The sequence below is a fragment of the Haliotis rufescens genome, unplaced genomic scaffold (assembly GCF_023055435.1).
Source record: "Haliotis rufescens isolate VD_foot unplaced genomic scaffold, xgHalRufe1.0.p SCAF_28, whole genome shotgun sequence".
NCBI classification, from domain to species: Eukaryota; Metazoa; Mollusca; class Gastropoda; order Lepetellida; family Haliotidae; genus Haliotis; species Haliotis rufescens.
The window spans coordinates 603,181-617,059 of record NW_025963979.1 but is presented as its reverse complement, the minus strand read 5'-3'; the positions used below and the strand labels follow the sequence as shown (position 1 = coordinate 617,059).

General features: G+C 41.2%; 1 protein-coding gene across 3 annotated transcripts in view; it reads right to left on the bottom strand.

Moving 5' to 3' along the window:
- Positions 1 to 13,879, bottom strand: part of LOC124117407 (kelch-like protein 3) — a 211,884-nt gene that overhangs the window by 116,913 nt on the left and 81,092 nt on the right. For all 3 annotated transcript variants that reach the window (XM_048402644.1, XM_048402646.1, XM_048402645.1), the window contains exon 5: positions 7,937 to 8,033. In XM_048402644.1, coding sequence (XP_048258601.1) covers positions 7,937 to 8,033 — 97 coding nt within the window. The remainder of the gene's footprint in view (positions 1 to 7,936; positions 8,034 to 13,879) is intronic.

The window sequence follows — 13,879 nt, the reverse complement described above, 5'->3', positions numbered from 1 at the left end:
TTTACTTTTTAACAGACTGCAAGAAGATTCTATTCAGCCTCAATCACTACTATTAATGACAGTTGACACTTTTCTCTGTCCATTATGTTTCCTGAACTGTTGCTTTGTATAATATATACAAAATATACTACTCAAAGTTTGCTAAGAATCTCCACTTTAAAAGGTATATATCAAATTGTGTGATCTGTTGAAAAAGCCAAAGACGCTATTGTACAATGTATTTCGTTATGCGTTTTGTTGTATTCGAGATGATTCATAACTTAAAGATCACAGGAGGCGTCTGCTTGAAGTTGGTTTACTCCGGAAGTCCTTACATGAAGTGACGTGATGTCCCATTGACATATTTGGGGACGTGATGCACAAGATGAACATTACATATCGTAACATCTCCCTTTTTTTTAGAAAACAATTAAAGTCAATGAGATAATAGGGAGTGTGACACTATTCACATTAAAGTCACTGTTCATATTAAAGTCACTGTTGAAATAAAGAAACATATGCATGTAAATAAGATTAAAGTCCATGAAATTAAATTGATGTGCACCCAGCACTTAATAGATACACAAAATTAAAGTCATGTTCACACTTTCATGTTAAAGTCTTTCAAGTGTGCAGGTGGTCTTGAAACTCTACCACTTCTCGTGATTCTCGGTGATGAGTTGTTGTTACTTCTTGTTGTTGTCACTGATGGCTGTGGCTGTGACTGTTTAACTTTCTTGGGAGACGGTTGTTTCAGTGGCTGGTCTGTAACTGGCTCTGGTGCTTGTATAATTGCTGGTGCTTGAGCATGTTGAGACGCTGGTTCTGGTTCATGAGGTGTAAATGGTACTGGTCTCAAGTGACGGCTATTTCTCCTTAGTGTTTGACCATCATCAAGGTTAACTTCATATGATCTGATGTTAACTTGTTTGTTTACTGTGCCTTTTTTCCATTCATGATCACCTAGTCTGAGTGGTTGAATGCGCACTTGGTGGCCTTCATACAATGGCAACAGATCTTGTCTTTTGCATGTCTGTTGAAATACTTCACTTGACTCTCTACTTTCTTCCTCTTTTCAGATTTGACTGTTGGACAAACAGCTGGTTCGAGTAACTGTTTGGTCGTAGGTAGTAGAGTCTTGGTGCGGCGATTGAACAGGCGCTGTGCAGGGGATGTAGACATTCCTTCAGTTGGTGTGTTGCGGATGTCTAACAAGGCTAGATAAGGGTCAGAACCTGCTTTTGAGCATTTCTTGATTAGTCTCTTGGCTGACTTTACTGCAGACTCGACTATACCATTCGACTGTGGGAAGGCTGATGAGCTGGTTATGTTAGTAAACTCATACTTGTTGGCGAGATCAGCAAAGTCCTGAGAATTGAACGGTGGACCATTGTATGAGATTATGGTATCCGGTATTCCGTGTCTAGCCAAATGACTTTTGAGTTTCTGGATCACTTGTTTTCCTGTTGTGTCAGTGATCATATCTACTTCAAAGAAGTCACTGAAGTAGTCAACTAGGATTAAATAGTCTTTCTGATTACAGTTGAACAACTCAATACCTAACTTTGACCAGGGTCTGTCTGGAGTGTCATAAGGAATCAGAGGTTCCTTGGCCTGCTTGGAATCATAGATCTGGCACACTTCACATTTGGATATGAAGTCTTTGATTTCAGCATTCATGTTAGGCCAATAAACACATTCACGGGCCCTTCGCCTGGTTGATTCTATGCCAGTGTGAGCATTATGTAGACGTTTGAGAATGTCAGATCGTAATGCTATTGGAACAACACATCTGTTTCCACGAAACAGAATTCCATCTTGAACACTAAGTTCATCCCTCACAAATCCCTGGAAATATGGTTTTGCAAGATTAGGTATGTCACTCTTTGTCTCAGGCCATCCTACTTGTACCATCTTGGCTACAACCTGAAGAGTTTCATCCAGAGCGGTTGAACGTTGGATTTCAGTGAGTCTTTCATTAGACACAGGCAGGTAGTCTAACATGTGGATTTGTTCTGTTTCCATCTCCACATGCACAGCTTCTTCTGTCTCTGTCATGTATGCGCGAGACAGGGTGTCAGCAAGATACATTCCCTTGCCTTTCTTGTATGTGATGGTATAGTCATACTTCTGCAAGGCGAGAAGCATGCGTTGAAGACGCTTGGGAGCTGTGACCAGAGGTTTCTTGTGTATAGTCTCTAAGGGCTTATGGTCACTTTCGACTTGTACTTAGCGTCCATAGAGATACTGGTGGAATCTAGTGAATCCGAACAGGATGCTCAGGAGCCCTTTCTCAATTTGAGCATAGTTTCTTTCTGTGGGAGTAAGAGCTCTGCTAGCGTATGCTACTGGTTGTCCACCTTGAAGTAGAGTAGCTCCAAGTCCTGTTTCTGATGCGTCACTTTGAAGAGAGACTTCTTCATGACTGTTGAAGTACTTGAGAACAGGCGCTTGAGTGACAGCTTGCTTGATAGAGTCGAAATTCCAAAGAATTCCTTTCTTTGTCAATTTGTCGTATGGGTTCACACAGATCTTACAAGTCTCTGAGGAACTTGGATAGATATGTAACCATCCCGATCACACGTTGGACACCTTGAACATCTGTAGGTGTAGGCATTTGAAGGATTGCTTTCACTTTTCTAGGGTCAGGTTTGAGTCCATGATCTGTTAGAAGATGACCAATGTAAGAGACTTCTGACCTTTTCAGATCAAGTTTGTCTGAGTCGAATACCTTTCTCTCGGCATCGTAGCATGAATTGCACAAACCGTTTGTCATGGTTTGCTATTCCTTCTTCCTTGGTAGAGCCTTCACCAATGATCAATATATCATCTGCTATCCTGAATACTCCATGCAGATCTTGGAGAAGCTGATCGATTCTCTGCTGGAATATCTCTGGTGCAGGGGAAACACCAAAAGGAAGTCTGAGCCACCGATAGCGTCCAAACGGCGTTCCAAAGGTTGTGAGATAACTAGAGTCCTCATCAAGTACGATATGCCAGAAACCATCTTTCAAATCACATTTAGAGAACACCTTGGCTTCTGCAATATCTGGCAGTATATCTTCCATTACAGGCAATGGATAGTGACATCTTTTGAGAGCTTTATTGAGAGGTTAAGGATCTATGCATAGGCGTAGACGTCCTGAGGGCTTCTTAACGATAAAGAGACTAGAGACCCAGTCTGTAGGTGTATCAACTGGAGTAATTACACCACGTTTTTCTAGACGTTCGAGAATGTGGAATTCTCCTGAGTGCCTGTTTGACAGGCGTTATACTTGGATCAATTTCTAGCTTTTGAGTTCCTTCAAAAGTTCCAAGGTCATCGCTAAAGATGTCTGGGTAAGTCTTCAGTATGTCCTCTTTTGTAAGACCAGTTGAGGATGTGACTTTCTCCGACGTAGGTTTCTCTTCAGAAACTTCAAGAATATTTTCATGGAGCACTTTGATAAAGTTCATTTGTTGAGCAGAACGGGATCCAATCAGTGGTGTTCTGTCCTCAGCAATCACAACAAACTTGCCATGATACTTTTTAGAGTTTTGGGGATTGCTTAACTGGAGATTAGCAGTTCCCATTGTAGTAAGCTTGGACCCATTGTACATCTTCAGGTTAACCGACGTTTCCTGCATGTCAGTGTCCTCTGGGAGATACTTTTTAGAGATAACATTACAAGTAGCCCCGCAATCTACCTGAAATCGTACTGATTGAGAGTTCACTTCAAGTGTTGTGAAGACTTAAGTAGGGTATTGTCCTACAACACAGTTGTCAGATTCTTTACAGGTATCTTTAGTCATCAGTTCCTCTGTAGGATCAATATCAGATTCATCACAATCATCATCGACTCTGTGTACTCGGGAAGAATGTTTCTTCTTACTCTTGCACATGGAGGCATAGTGTGAAAATCTACCACAGTTACTGCATTTGACACCATATGCTGGGCATTGCTCTCGTTGAGGTGGGTGACGTTTACAACAATACTTACAGTTCCACATGTAGTCAGTTGGCCACCAGCGGAAAAGAGGCTTAGTTTAGTTTTCGTTCCCACATTTTCCTGTATACCTTAAACCTTTTCTATTGCATAAAGGAGGTATCTGTACACAGTTTTCATTGGGTAGTAAACTTGCAAGTGTGTGCATGAATTTTCAGAGGGTCAAAATTGCATTAATTGAAATTCAAATGCATAATTTGACAAAATTGGCTGTAACATTTCTATTAAGTCATTAAACTATCCAAATTATGTCTTTGATTACAGGTAATGTGTTCGGTTATCTGAATTTGGCAAACATTTTGTTTCATTTAATTGTTATTCTAATTCTCAGTGGAAACATTGGTAAAAACCATGTTTTTTTACTTCATTTTCAAATCTTGTGAGCAGGTAAAACACTAATTCCATTGAATTGTGACAATAAAACCACTATAACTGGGTATTAAAATCTGCCTGAACCATTGTACTATCCTATACAAAAAACAAAATGAAAATATATTACATAGGGGCTGAGATATTGTATACAAGCTTTCATATGATATATTACATGACCATGTTTAAGAACTATATTAGATCTTGATTTTGAAAACAGGTGAAAATGGCGGCCATCTTGAAATTCAAGATGGCCACCATAAATGCTCACAGAAAAACTTAAAACATCATTTTTCTTTATGAGTTTACTATTTTGGTGTTTTTAAGCTTTGTTGCAATTATCCCACTCATTCACTACAGCAACATCATCTACCACCATATCTCAATAAGCAATTTTCGTCAAAATTGGTTTTTGGGGGGTGGGGTAACATTGTATACAATATCTCAGCCCCTATGTAATATATTTTCATTTTGTTTTTTGTATAAGATAGTACAATGGTTCAGGCAGATTTTAATACCAGTTACAGTGGTTTTATTGTCACAATTCAATGGAATTAGTGTTTTACCTACTCACAAAATTTGAAAATGAAGTAAAAAAACATGATTTTTACCAATGTTTCCACTGAGAATTAGAATAACAGTTAAATGAAACAAAATGTTTGCCAAATTCAGATAACTGAACACATTACCTATAATCAAAGACATAATTTGGATAGTTTAATGACTTAATAAAAATGTTACAGCCAATTTTGTCAAATTATGCATTTGGAATTCAATTTATGCAATTTTGACCCTCTGAAAATTCACGCACACACTTGCAAGCTTACTACCCAATGAAAACTGTGTACAGATACCTCCTTTATGCAATAGAAAAGGTTTAAGGTATACAGGAAAAGGTGGGAACGAAAATCTTGTTTTTCACCCCTGGCCAACTGACTAATGATAGTTTTCTGTTGTGAGTCATTTACAGGCTTACTATGTTTACTTTTGTCTGGGGGTTGACGTCTGGATGGAGTTTTAGATTTCTTGCAAACAGCATGGATATCCTCTTGGGCACTTGACATTGCTTTTACTTGAGCCATGGTTGATTCAGTTGCACTGCATATATCTATACATCTCTTCAAAGTCAGCTTAGGTTCTTGCAATAGTTTTCTACGTGTTGCATTATCTCTCAGACCACACACAATTCGGTCTCTGATGAGTTCATCATGTAACATTTTGAAATCACAAGATGCAGCCAATGTTCTGAGAGTGTTTGTGTAGGTATCTACAGATTCACCTTCCATTTGTGATCTTTGGTTGAAGATGTATCTTTCATATATGAAGTTAGTTTCACCTAGACAGTGCCTTTTCATGAGAGTTAACACTGTATCAATGTTCTCTTTGTCCTCCTCAGACTCATAAGGTAAGCCATTATAGATATCAAGAGTTTCTGGACCTATGTAGGTTATGAATGAAGCAAGTCTGTATTTATGGTCATTTACATCAATTCTGGCCATAACTTCAAAAGAGTCCCAGATTTGTCACCATCTTTTCCAGTTTTGTGCAAGATTTCCCTTTAATTCAAGTCTTGGAGGTGGGGGAATATTGCCTTGAAATGTAGCTTGAGTAACAGGTTGTGCTTGCTCTTCAGCCATAGTGATGATAAAAGTTGTCATAATTTTTTTATTTTCTTCTTAAAAGTTCATAAAACTGCTTCAAAATTACTTTTTTGCTGTTTAAAAGTTCAAATTGCCATAAACAATGAAACTTCAAATAATATCCCTTTGAGGCTTCCATAGAAAATTTTCACCATCAGCACTTCAGTAGATTTCTTGCGAAATTGAGTTATGGCACCACATAGACTTCCATACTTTTTTAATTTTGTGATATGGAGTTCATAGAGAGAGTTTTCAAGTGCAAATTATATCACAATCAAGTTGTTGCGTATAATAAACATCAATCTTCAGAATGAAAATTAGTTTCAGCTTTTGTTCACTTTGTAGAAAGTTATTTTTGAGTTATGCAATGCAGCAAGTCAAGCAACGCACGTGGGTTTAACACGATCGAGTTTGCAGGTCAAATAAAGTTAGTTCACTCAAACTCACTTGAGTTGGGAGTAATAAAATTCATTTAGTGACGAGAGTGAGTTGTCACCACTTCTGACACCATGTTTCGTAATGCGTTTTGTTGTATTCGAGATGATTCATAACTTAAAGATCACAGGAGGCGTCTGCTTGAAGTTGGTTTACTCCGGAAGTCCGTACATGAAGTGACGTGATGTCCCATTGACATATTTGGGGTCGTGATGCACAAGATGAATATTACATATCGTAACACAATGAACAAAAGTCTGTTATGACCAAGTGTCTGGATGGTTGCCAAGGGAAGATTTTCCACTCTTATTTTCCACAGCAAGAGCACTGCTGAGTTCCTGTAAGTTGCTGGAAGGACAGGGCTTCATAAGAGGGTGATCATTCTAAATGTTTTTGATTCTGGTGACCGGGCTGGTCACTCCATGTGGACAATGGTCTCGTGCTGTAAGTAGGCATCAATGCCCCTGGCACAATGAGGTCATGCATAATTGTCCATGAGGATGAAGCCCAGTCATGGCCTGTCCAGTTGTCTTAATACGTCTGGTTTCGATTCCACACCAAGATGTCCACACTTTGGCTTTCACCAAAGACATCTGCAATGTGAGGTGTTGACCCAGTTTCAAACATACCTATGCATCTGCCTAATTCTTCCATTGTCAATCGATATCTTTGATGCTAAGGGGGCAGTTGTTGCAATCCTCAGGAGCAAATGTCATTGTGCTCTCTGATAATGTGTCATGATACGTCCAAACACAGTTTACCAAGCACCTTGTGCACATCATGCCCATATGACTAAATGCCTCTGTCTGTTCATCATGAAATTAAGGTCCTTTAGGGGTTACCCAATCATTGTGTACTGGGATATTTTAATCTTTATTTGTTAGATAATTATCTTATATCCTTAGCAAACTTTGAGTAGTATATTTAAGAATCGTTGAGGTGTATATGTATTTGGTAGATTACAAAGATATGTTAATTTCAAAGGACAAATACAAGGGTAAATAGTGCAAAACAATGTGGATATTTTCCAGGGGAGCATGCCCCAATATCCCCATAAGTAGCTCAGATGTGACTTGCTTGCACAGACTGGAGTACTATTTCAGTAGTGACTATGATACCCATTTCAGCCCTACATCACACGACATCCTCAAACACCTGAACAACATCTCCTTGATGCCAATGATATTCAAGGGACAAGACAGCTGGTCACTTTGTTGATACACACTAGTGTGGGGAATATTGTTTAATATGCCACAGTCAGCAATATCCCATCCATATAAAGTTCTGCTGTCATAAATAACCAAGTCAATGGCTGATTGCATAATGCGCTCTATTGGAGTACATACAATAAGCCATGTCTGAGATTGTGTTGAGACCAGTCCACTTTTGAGTGGACATTTATGTAAAATATGTGGATTTATTCTAACCAGGAACTTTCATGGGAGGATATGAATTTTCAAATTACATTGTGAATACTTTATTACAAACATATTTGATGCATGCTGCATATAATGCTTGTCCCATTACCTGTTCTTCTGATGTGACAGTAAGTCTGTCACTGGAGATGAGTCGGGCTACCTGGTTCTCCGACAGAGACAGAAACTCATCATAGTGCACCACCTCGCTACAAAAAAATCAGACTTTTACATATATGCTACCACGCACAAAATAAATGCATTTTTCGTGGAAATATGCAAAATATGAGCTTCAGAGAATATTAAATAATCAGAGTATTATGACTCTTTTATACACTTATCTTGCATTACATATTGCACCTTGCTCTTACTAACTAAGTCCTCCTAACTGTAGTGTCTACAGTACTCTTTTGCCAAACATGACCTCCATGACAGCCCCTACATGTCTTTGCATACTTCCCTCAGGACTGATGGCACAGCGGGGAGGAAGATGTCCGTCACAGGAGGGCCCTCGGGTAATGCAGGATAAGTATATAAAATAATACTCTGATCATGTAATATTTTTAACTTATCCTGCATTACATATTGCACTTAATCTGACGGTAGGTGGTGGTGATAGCTGTAACGTGTCATGGCATCTCGTAGAGTGGTCCTGTAGGTTAGGCTTGCCTGAGGTGGTTAGTCTCTGCTACCCTTCTGCAGCGAACATCTGCAACAGCAGCACAAGTGAACAGCCAGACATAACTTTCGGTTCTCTTAAGGAGACCTTGGTTAATCAATGGATAAACGAGTCCCAGAATTGTGCTGTAATGGTGACCCAGTAAACGTGAAACGGGAAATGAAACCTCCCCTCCTCAAACCTGGAAATGGTCTGACAATGGACGCATGGGGGTAGGCTGCATTGCAGTGCCACCAACGGCCCAAAACTATGCACGCTATCCATGTCTTCCATGGACACATCCTGAAGGTAATGGCTCGTGAAGACAGTGGAAGAGCTCCAGAAACACCTCTGGAAAATGCATTGTATGGAACAGTTTCCGTGGCAAAAAATCCCAGCACAAACCAAGATGAACCTCGGGGGCATTATTCACTGTACTCGAGTGACATCTCAAGCGTGGAGCTTTCTTACACTAGATGCTGTAACTAAAGCTAGCAGGAAGATGGTCTTCTGAAAGTAGGCCATGTTGAGGGGTTCATTGGGACGCTGTATGAGGTGCTTAGTATGACGTTCAAGTCCCATGCTGGAGACGGAACTTCAAGTTCTGATCCTCCAGTCTGAAACTTCTGTAACAGCCATCAACTCTGGTATTGTTGACAGCTTCTTGTCTTGAGCAACAGCACAGATGGTGTTGATACCGTAGCTATGGTACCCTTGAGATGTTTCTTTACTCTCAGGTGGAGCAAGTTGTCTGCTACAAAATGCTCCGTTGCATCTTTTGGGGTCACGTCTTTTTGCCAACAGAAAGGAAGATCATTTGTCATAGTGGTGAATGGTCTATGGGCCTGGGCTACGGCCAGGGCAGCTCACCTTGCATCTTCCCGAGGCAAGTTAGCTAACTGACTATAAAAGTCCAGTTTCCACCCTTGCCGAACTAGGCTGGTATTATGGAGTTACATTTTGGCTGTACTAATAAGTCTATGCATAGTCCAATCAAAATCATGCACCGAAATCAAAATCCGGTTAGTAAACTGTCGTGCAGATTTCGGTCGATTGCAGGATTTGCAAAGCATGTGCACCACCAACTTGTTGTCAACAGATATTTTTCAAATCTTTTCGTGTTTCTAATCAAACGTGATTTGATGCACTTCTGGGGTAGACACCATGACCACGCAAGGAATCCTTGTCACATCTTTCCTTAGTCCTGAAATCCCGGCGTGGCTGGTAGGCTCCTGGATGGGCGCTGAAATTGTTTTTCATCGCCCTGTGGATAGAAAGTATGGCTAGTCTGTCCTCAATTATCTCTACTTGCTGAGCTACTGAAGCTATGGCATGGTTAAATAGAATTGACAATGTCCGTGGTTGGTTAATCAACATCGCTGCAAAGAATGACGCCAAAGCCGACAGGTGGGGAAGTGTCTTCCATTATTCCCCATAATGGGATGAGATATGGGTATTGGTGATCTTGAAGGATCCAACTATGGAAGTCCATGTCCAGGGATGGTACATTTTCCATGTAAACTTGGCCATGTACCGATTGCTTCGTGGCCTGCTTAGTTGGTCTGAAGGAAGTGGAATGACTGTCTAATGCCAAGAAATCCTTGTCTAGGCCAACCAATGCCTCTTGGATGAATGCGTCCGGAGGCAGAGTAATGGCCTCCAGGCATCCACCCTCCATGTGGCACGACTTCTGGGGGTCGACAATGAAGGTTCACTCTCTAGAATAGAGGACCCTGACTTCCTCGAGCGATGGGAAGAAGAAGGTGACTCCCCCCCCCCCTACGCTGTGCCCAGGAAAGCATAACTGACCTCTGCCTTGAGATGGAGGCGCTATGAGGCATTGACCTAAGGGATCCATGCGAGTGCCTGACGGTGGAGCGGCTGCACCTAGAAGGGGAGTGGCTGCGTCTCATAGGCATACCTGACGCTAACTCTGCAGACAGGGTATGGAATTGTCTAATGAGATCAAGCGCCCATTCGGAAGGGGCACTGGAATTAGGAGGCACCACTACTTGAGGTGTCACTGGAAGCGCCACTGCTGGAAGCGCAGACTGCTAATCCAACTTGGTAGAAGTCTCAGGTTTGGGCTTGATCATCGTATCATTATGTGGTGATGAAGCAGCAGAGGAGGTCAGACATCCTGCAACAAACCTGTTGTTGTTTCCTTTTGTTAACTACTCTGAGGTAGGTAAGGACGTCTGCGGCGGAAAGAGAGATGCATACGGGACACTTGTGGAATGGGAGACACTGAGTCTGGCAATCCGGACATAGTTGGTGAGGGTCCTTTGCCGATTTCTTGCCTTTATAGAGATAACACTTGGCAGCAAACATCTGTTACATGGGAATTTAAGGTAAACCCCATAAACATTTCAAAAGCCCACTCATGTCTAGACATTTGTACTGTAATGTGACGTCACAGTGAAAACATTTTGAGTGAGCAAAAACATATTGCACAAGGCAGATAAGTTAAATTAAATGACAATTATGAAGGAAACCGGCAACAAAAGCAAAAACATTCACATTAAACATGGGTCTCCCACCAAATGGCAACTTGGGATAAAAAGGTGGCCAACACGAAACACCATGAGCCGAGTTAGAGGCATGGAAGTTGAATACTCTAGTCTGCTTAGATATATATGATGGATAAGACACCTAACGAACTCAAACTGTTTGAAACACATGAATCAAGGGATAGATTCTTCTGAAATCAGAAAGTGATCGTCTCTGTCCTTCATTGGTAGTGAAGAAGAGAATAATGACATATAGGGTCATGTTTTCAGATGTGAAGGAGGTCATGTTGGGCAAAAGAGTATTGAAGACGCTACCAGATCGTCATTTATTTCCAGTTAGGACTTCGCAAATCAGAGTAATGTGTATTATGTAATGCAGGATAAGTTAAAAATATATCTCTTATCAAAAGGAATATTATGTCTTATTGTTTTACCATTTCTTTAAACTTCTTGCCTTCTATCTAATACATATAGAATACTAAATGAGCTCCCGTGTAATACCAATTTTATGAAATGAGTGAATAGTTGTGGTATCTGACGAGCGAAAGCGAGTCAGACACCACAACTATTCACGAGTTTCATAAAATTGGTTTTACACGGGAGCGAGTTTAGTATTTTATTTATTACTTGCCATTTATAACGTTTTTAGAATTATACTGTTGAGTATGATAGGCTTACACTTACACGATCCACGGCATAGTCCAATTGAGTTTAACAGAATAATACTTCAAACACGTCAAAAGTTGAAACGTATGAATTTAATACCATACAACGGTCCACCTTTAGAATTCACAAAATTATCGTAGGGCTAAGACTATCGCAACTCACTTACTTTTACAGACTAACGACTGTCGTTTCGATCGCCTTGTGGAACGGGCCTTGCACCTCAAAGTTTACAATAACGTCACAATAACCGATGACGCAATTTGTGGAATTTTGTTGCAAGATCCATCGGCGAAACAATGCCATGTGACATCAGCCTAGCAACACGGTTGCTGGGGTCATCAAGTGTGCATAAGCTCCTCTCAGTGATCTATCAACTCCACAAGCAATGTCGTTGAATAAGCCAAAGGATGTTGAGAGCTTTCAATATTTGTTCGTGAAACGTGTTTCGAGAGTACATAAGCACGCGTTTTGGTATTACACAATGTGTAATACAGCTGTATGTTTATTAAACGGGTGATCTCTTCACGGGCAAGTAATAAAGGTATATATACTAGCCACATTAAGAAACTGTGCATGGAGAAAATATAGATATAAGGGCACACCGTCCATATATGAAATATAGGTTTGAACACAGCAATTATTGGAGACATTCAAATGCTCATGCACGTGCCATGCGATATGACGTCATTGATGGGGGCCTATGGACGTGCAATGTGTTACTGCACGTGCACCCTGTGCAGCTGTACACAGCATGTGCAACTCAAAATTCGCTGTCATTTTGGAAAGCATGATCTGTGGTCATTCAAAAATTCAAAACTTCTCAGGCGCAGACACAAGCATATCACAAGCAAATCATGCCAAGATTGACAGCTGCACAGCGTCATTGGAATGATCCGAGCGGGAATGAGGCAACAACAGGTGGCAACACATTTCCAATGCCATCGTAACACGATATCGGCATTGGTGAGGCGTTATCAGAACACAAATGACGTTGCCGACCACCCACGTTCAGGACGTCCCCGAGTAACGACGCCAAGACAAGACAGATGGATTCGAGTTACACATCTCCGACACAGGTTCCAAACGGCAGTAACGACGTCCCAGACAATTCCTGGACTGTGCCGTATCCATCCCAACACTGTCAGGAATCGTTTACGTCAGTACGGGATTCGACCACGACACCCTGCCATACGTCCCATCCTGACACACCATCATCGAGTCAACCGTCTAAGATGGTGTCGAAATCATGTTCGCCAACCTCGAATAAGGTGGAGAAATGTTGTCTTTACAGATGAATCGAGGTTCAACATTTCCCACAGTGATGGGCGACAACGTGTCTACCGGCGTTTGGGAGAACGTTATGCACGCAACTGTATTGTGGAGAGGAATCGTTTTGGAGGTGGCTCTGTGATGATTTGGGGTGGGATAACAGCACGGCACCAAACCCCTTTGGTGGTTGTTTGGGGCAAATTCACCGGTGTTGGCTACAGAGATCAGATTCTGAGGCCTGTGGTCATTCCTTTCCTGCAACGTCATGGCCCGGGATTGACATTTCAACAGGACAACGCTCGTCCTCACACGGCTAGGGTCGCAATGGATTTCCTTCACCATAACAATGTCATGTTACTGCCATGGCCTGCAGTTTCTCCAGATCTCTCCCCAATAGAGCATGTGTGGGATGAAATGGAGCGCCGTCTGCGTCGTCTTCCACATCCTCCAGATAACGTCCGTGACTTGGCACAGGATTTGAGGAGGATATGGCAGGCCATTCCCCAGGCCTTCCATGCCCATTTGGTGGACTCCATGCGTCGCCGATGCACTGCTGTGATTCACGCACAGGGTGGTCATACCCGTTATTGACTTTGTTCTTGCTGTGTTGTATTTCAATCCAGAATATATTTTCTCCGTGCACAGTTTCTTTATGTGGCTAGTATACTTATATAATATACATTGAAACCAGGTCTTGAGAAATTAGTCATCAAAGACAAGTTTGGATACATAGCGCCACATTCAAGGACAATATGAGCTAAAAAGTGTGAGCATCACCTGCAAAACCAGAGGCAAACTCATGCTATGCATTGTTCATGGTAAACTGTATGTAGCCAGAGTATATTTGGGGCATCTATGTAGCATTGCAGAAATTACATTGCAGTTACACCTCAAAACAAAACTACATGAATTTGTATATTAATGATATTAGTATATTTATTTCCTTCTGGAC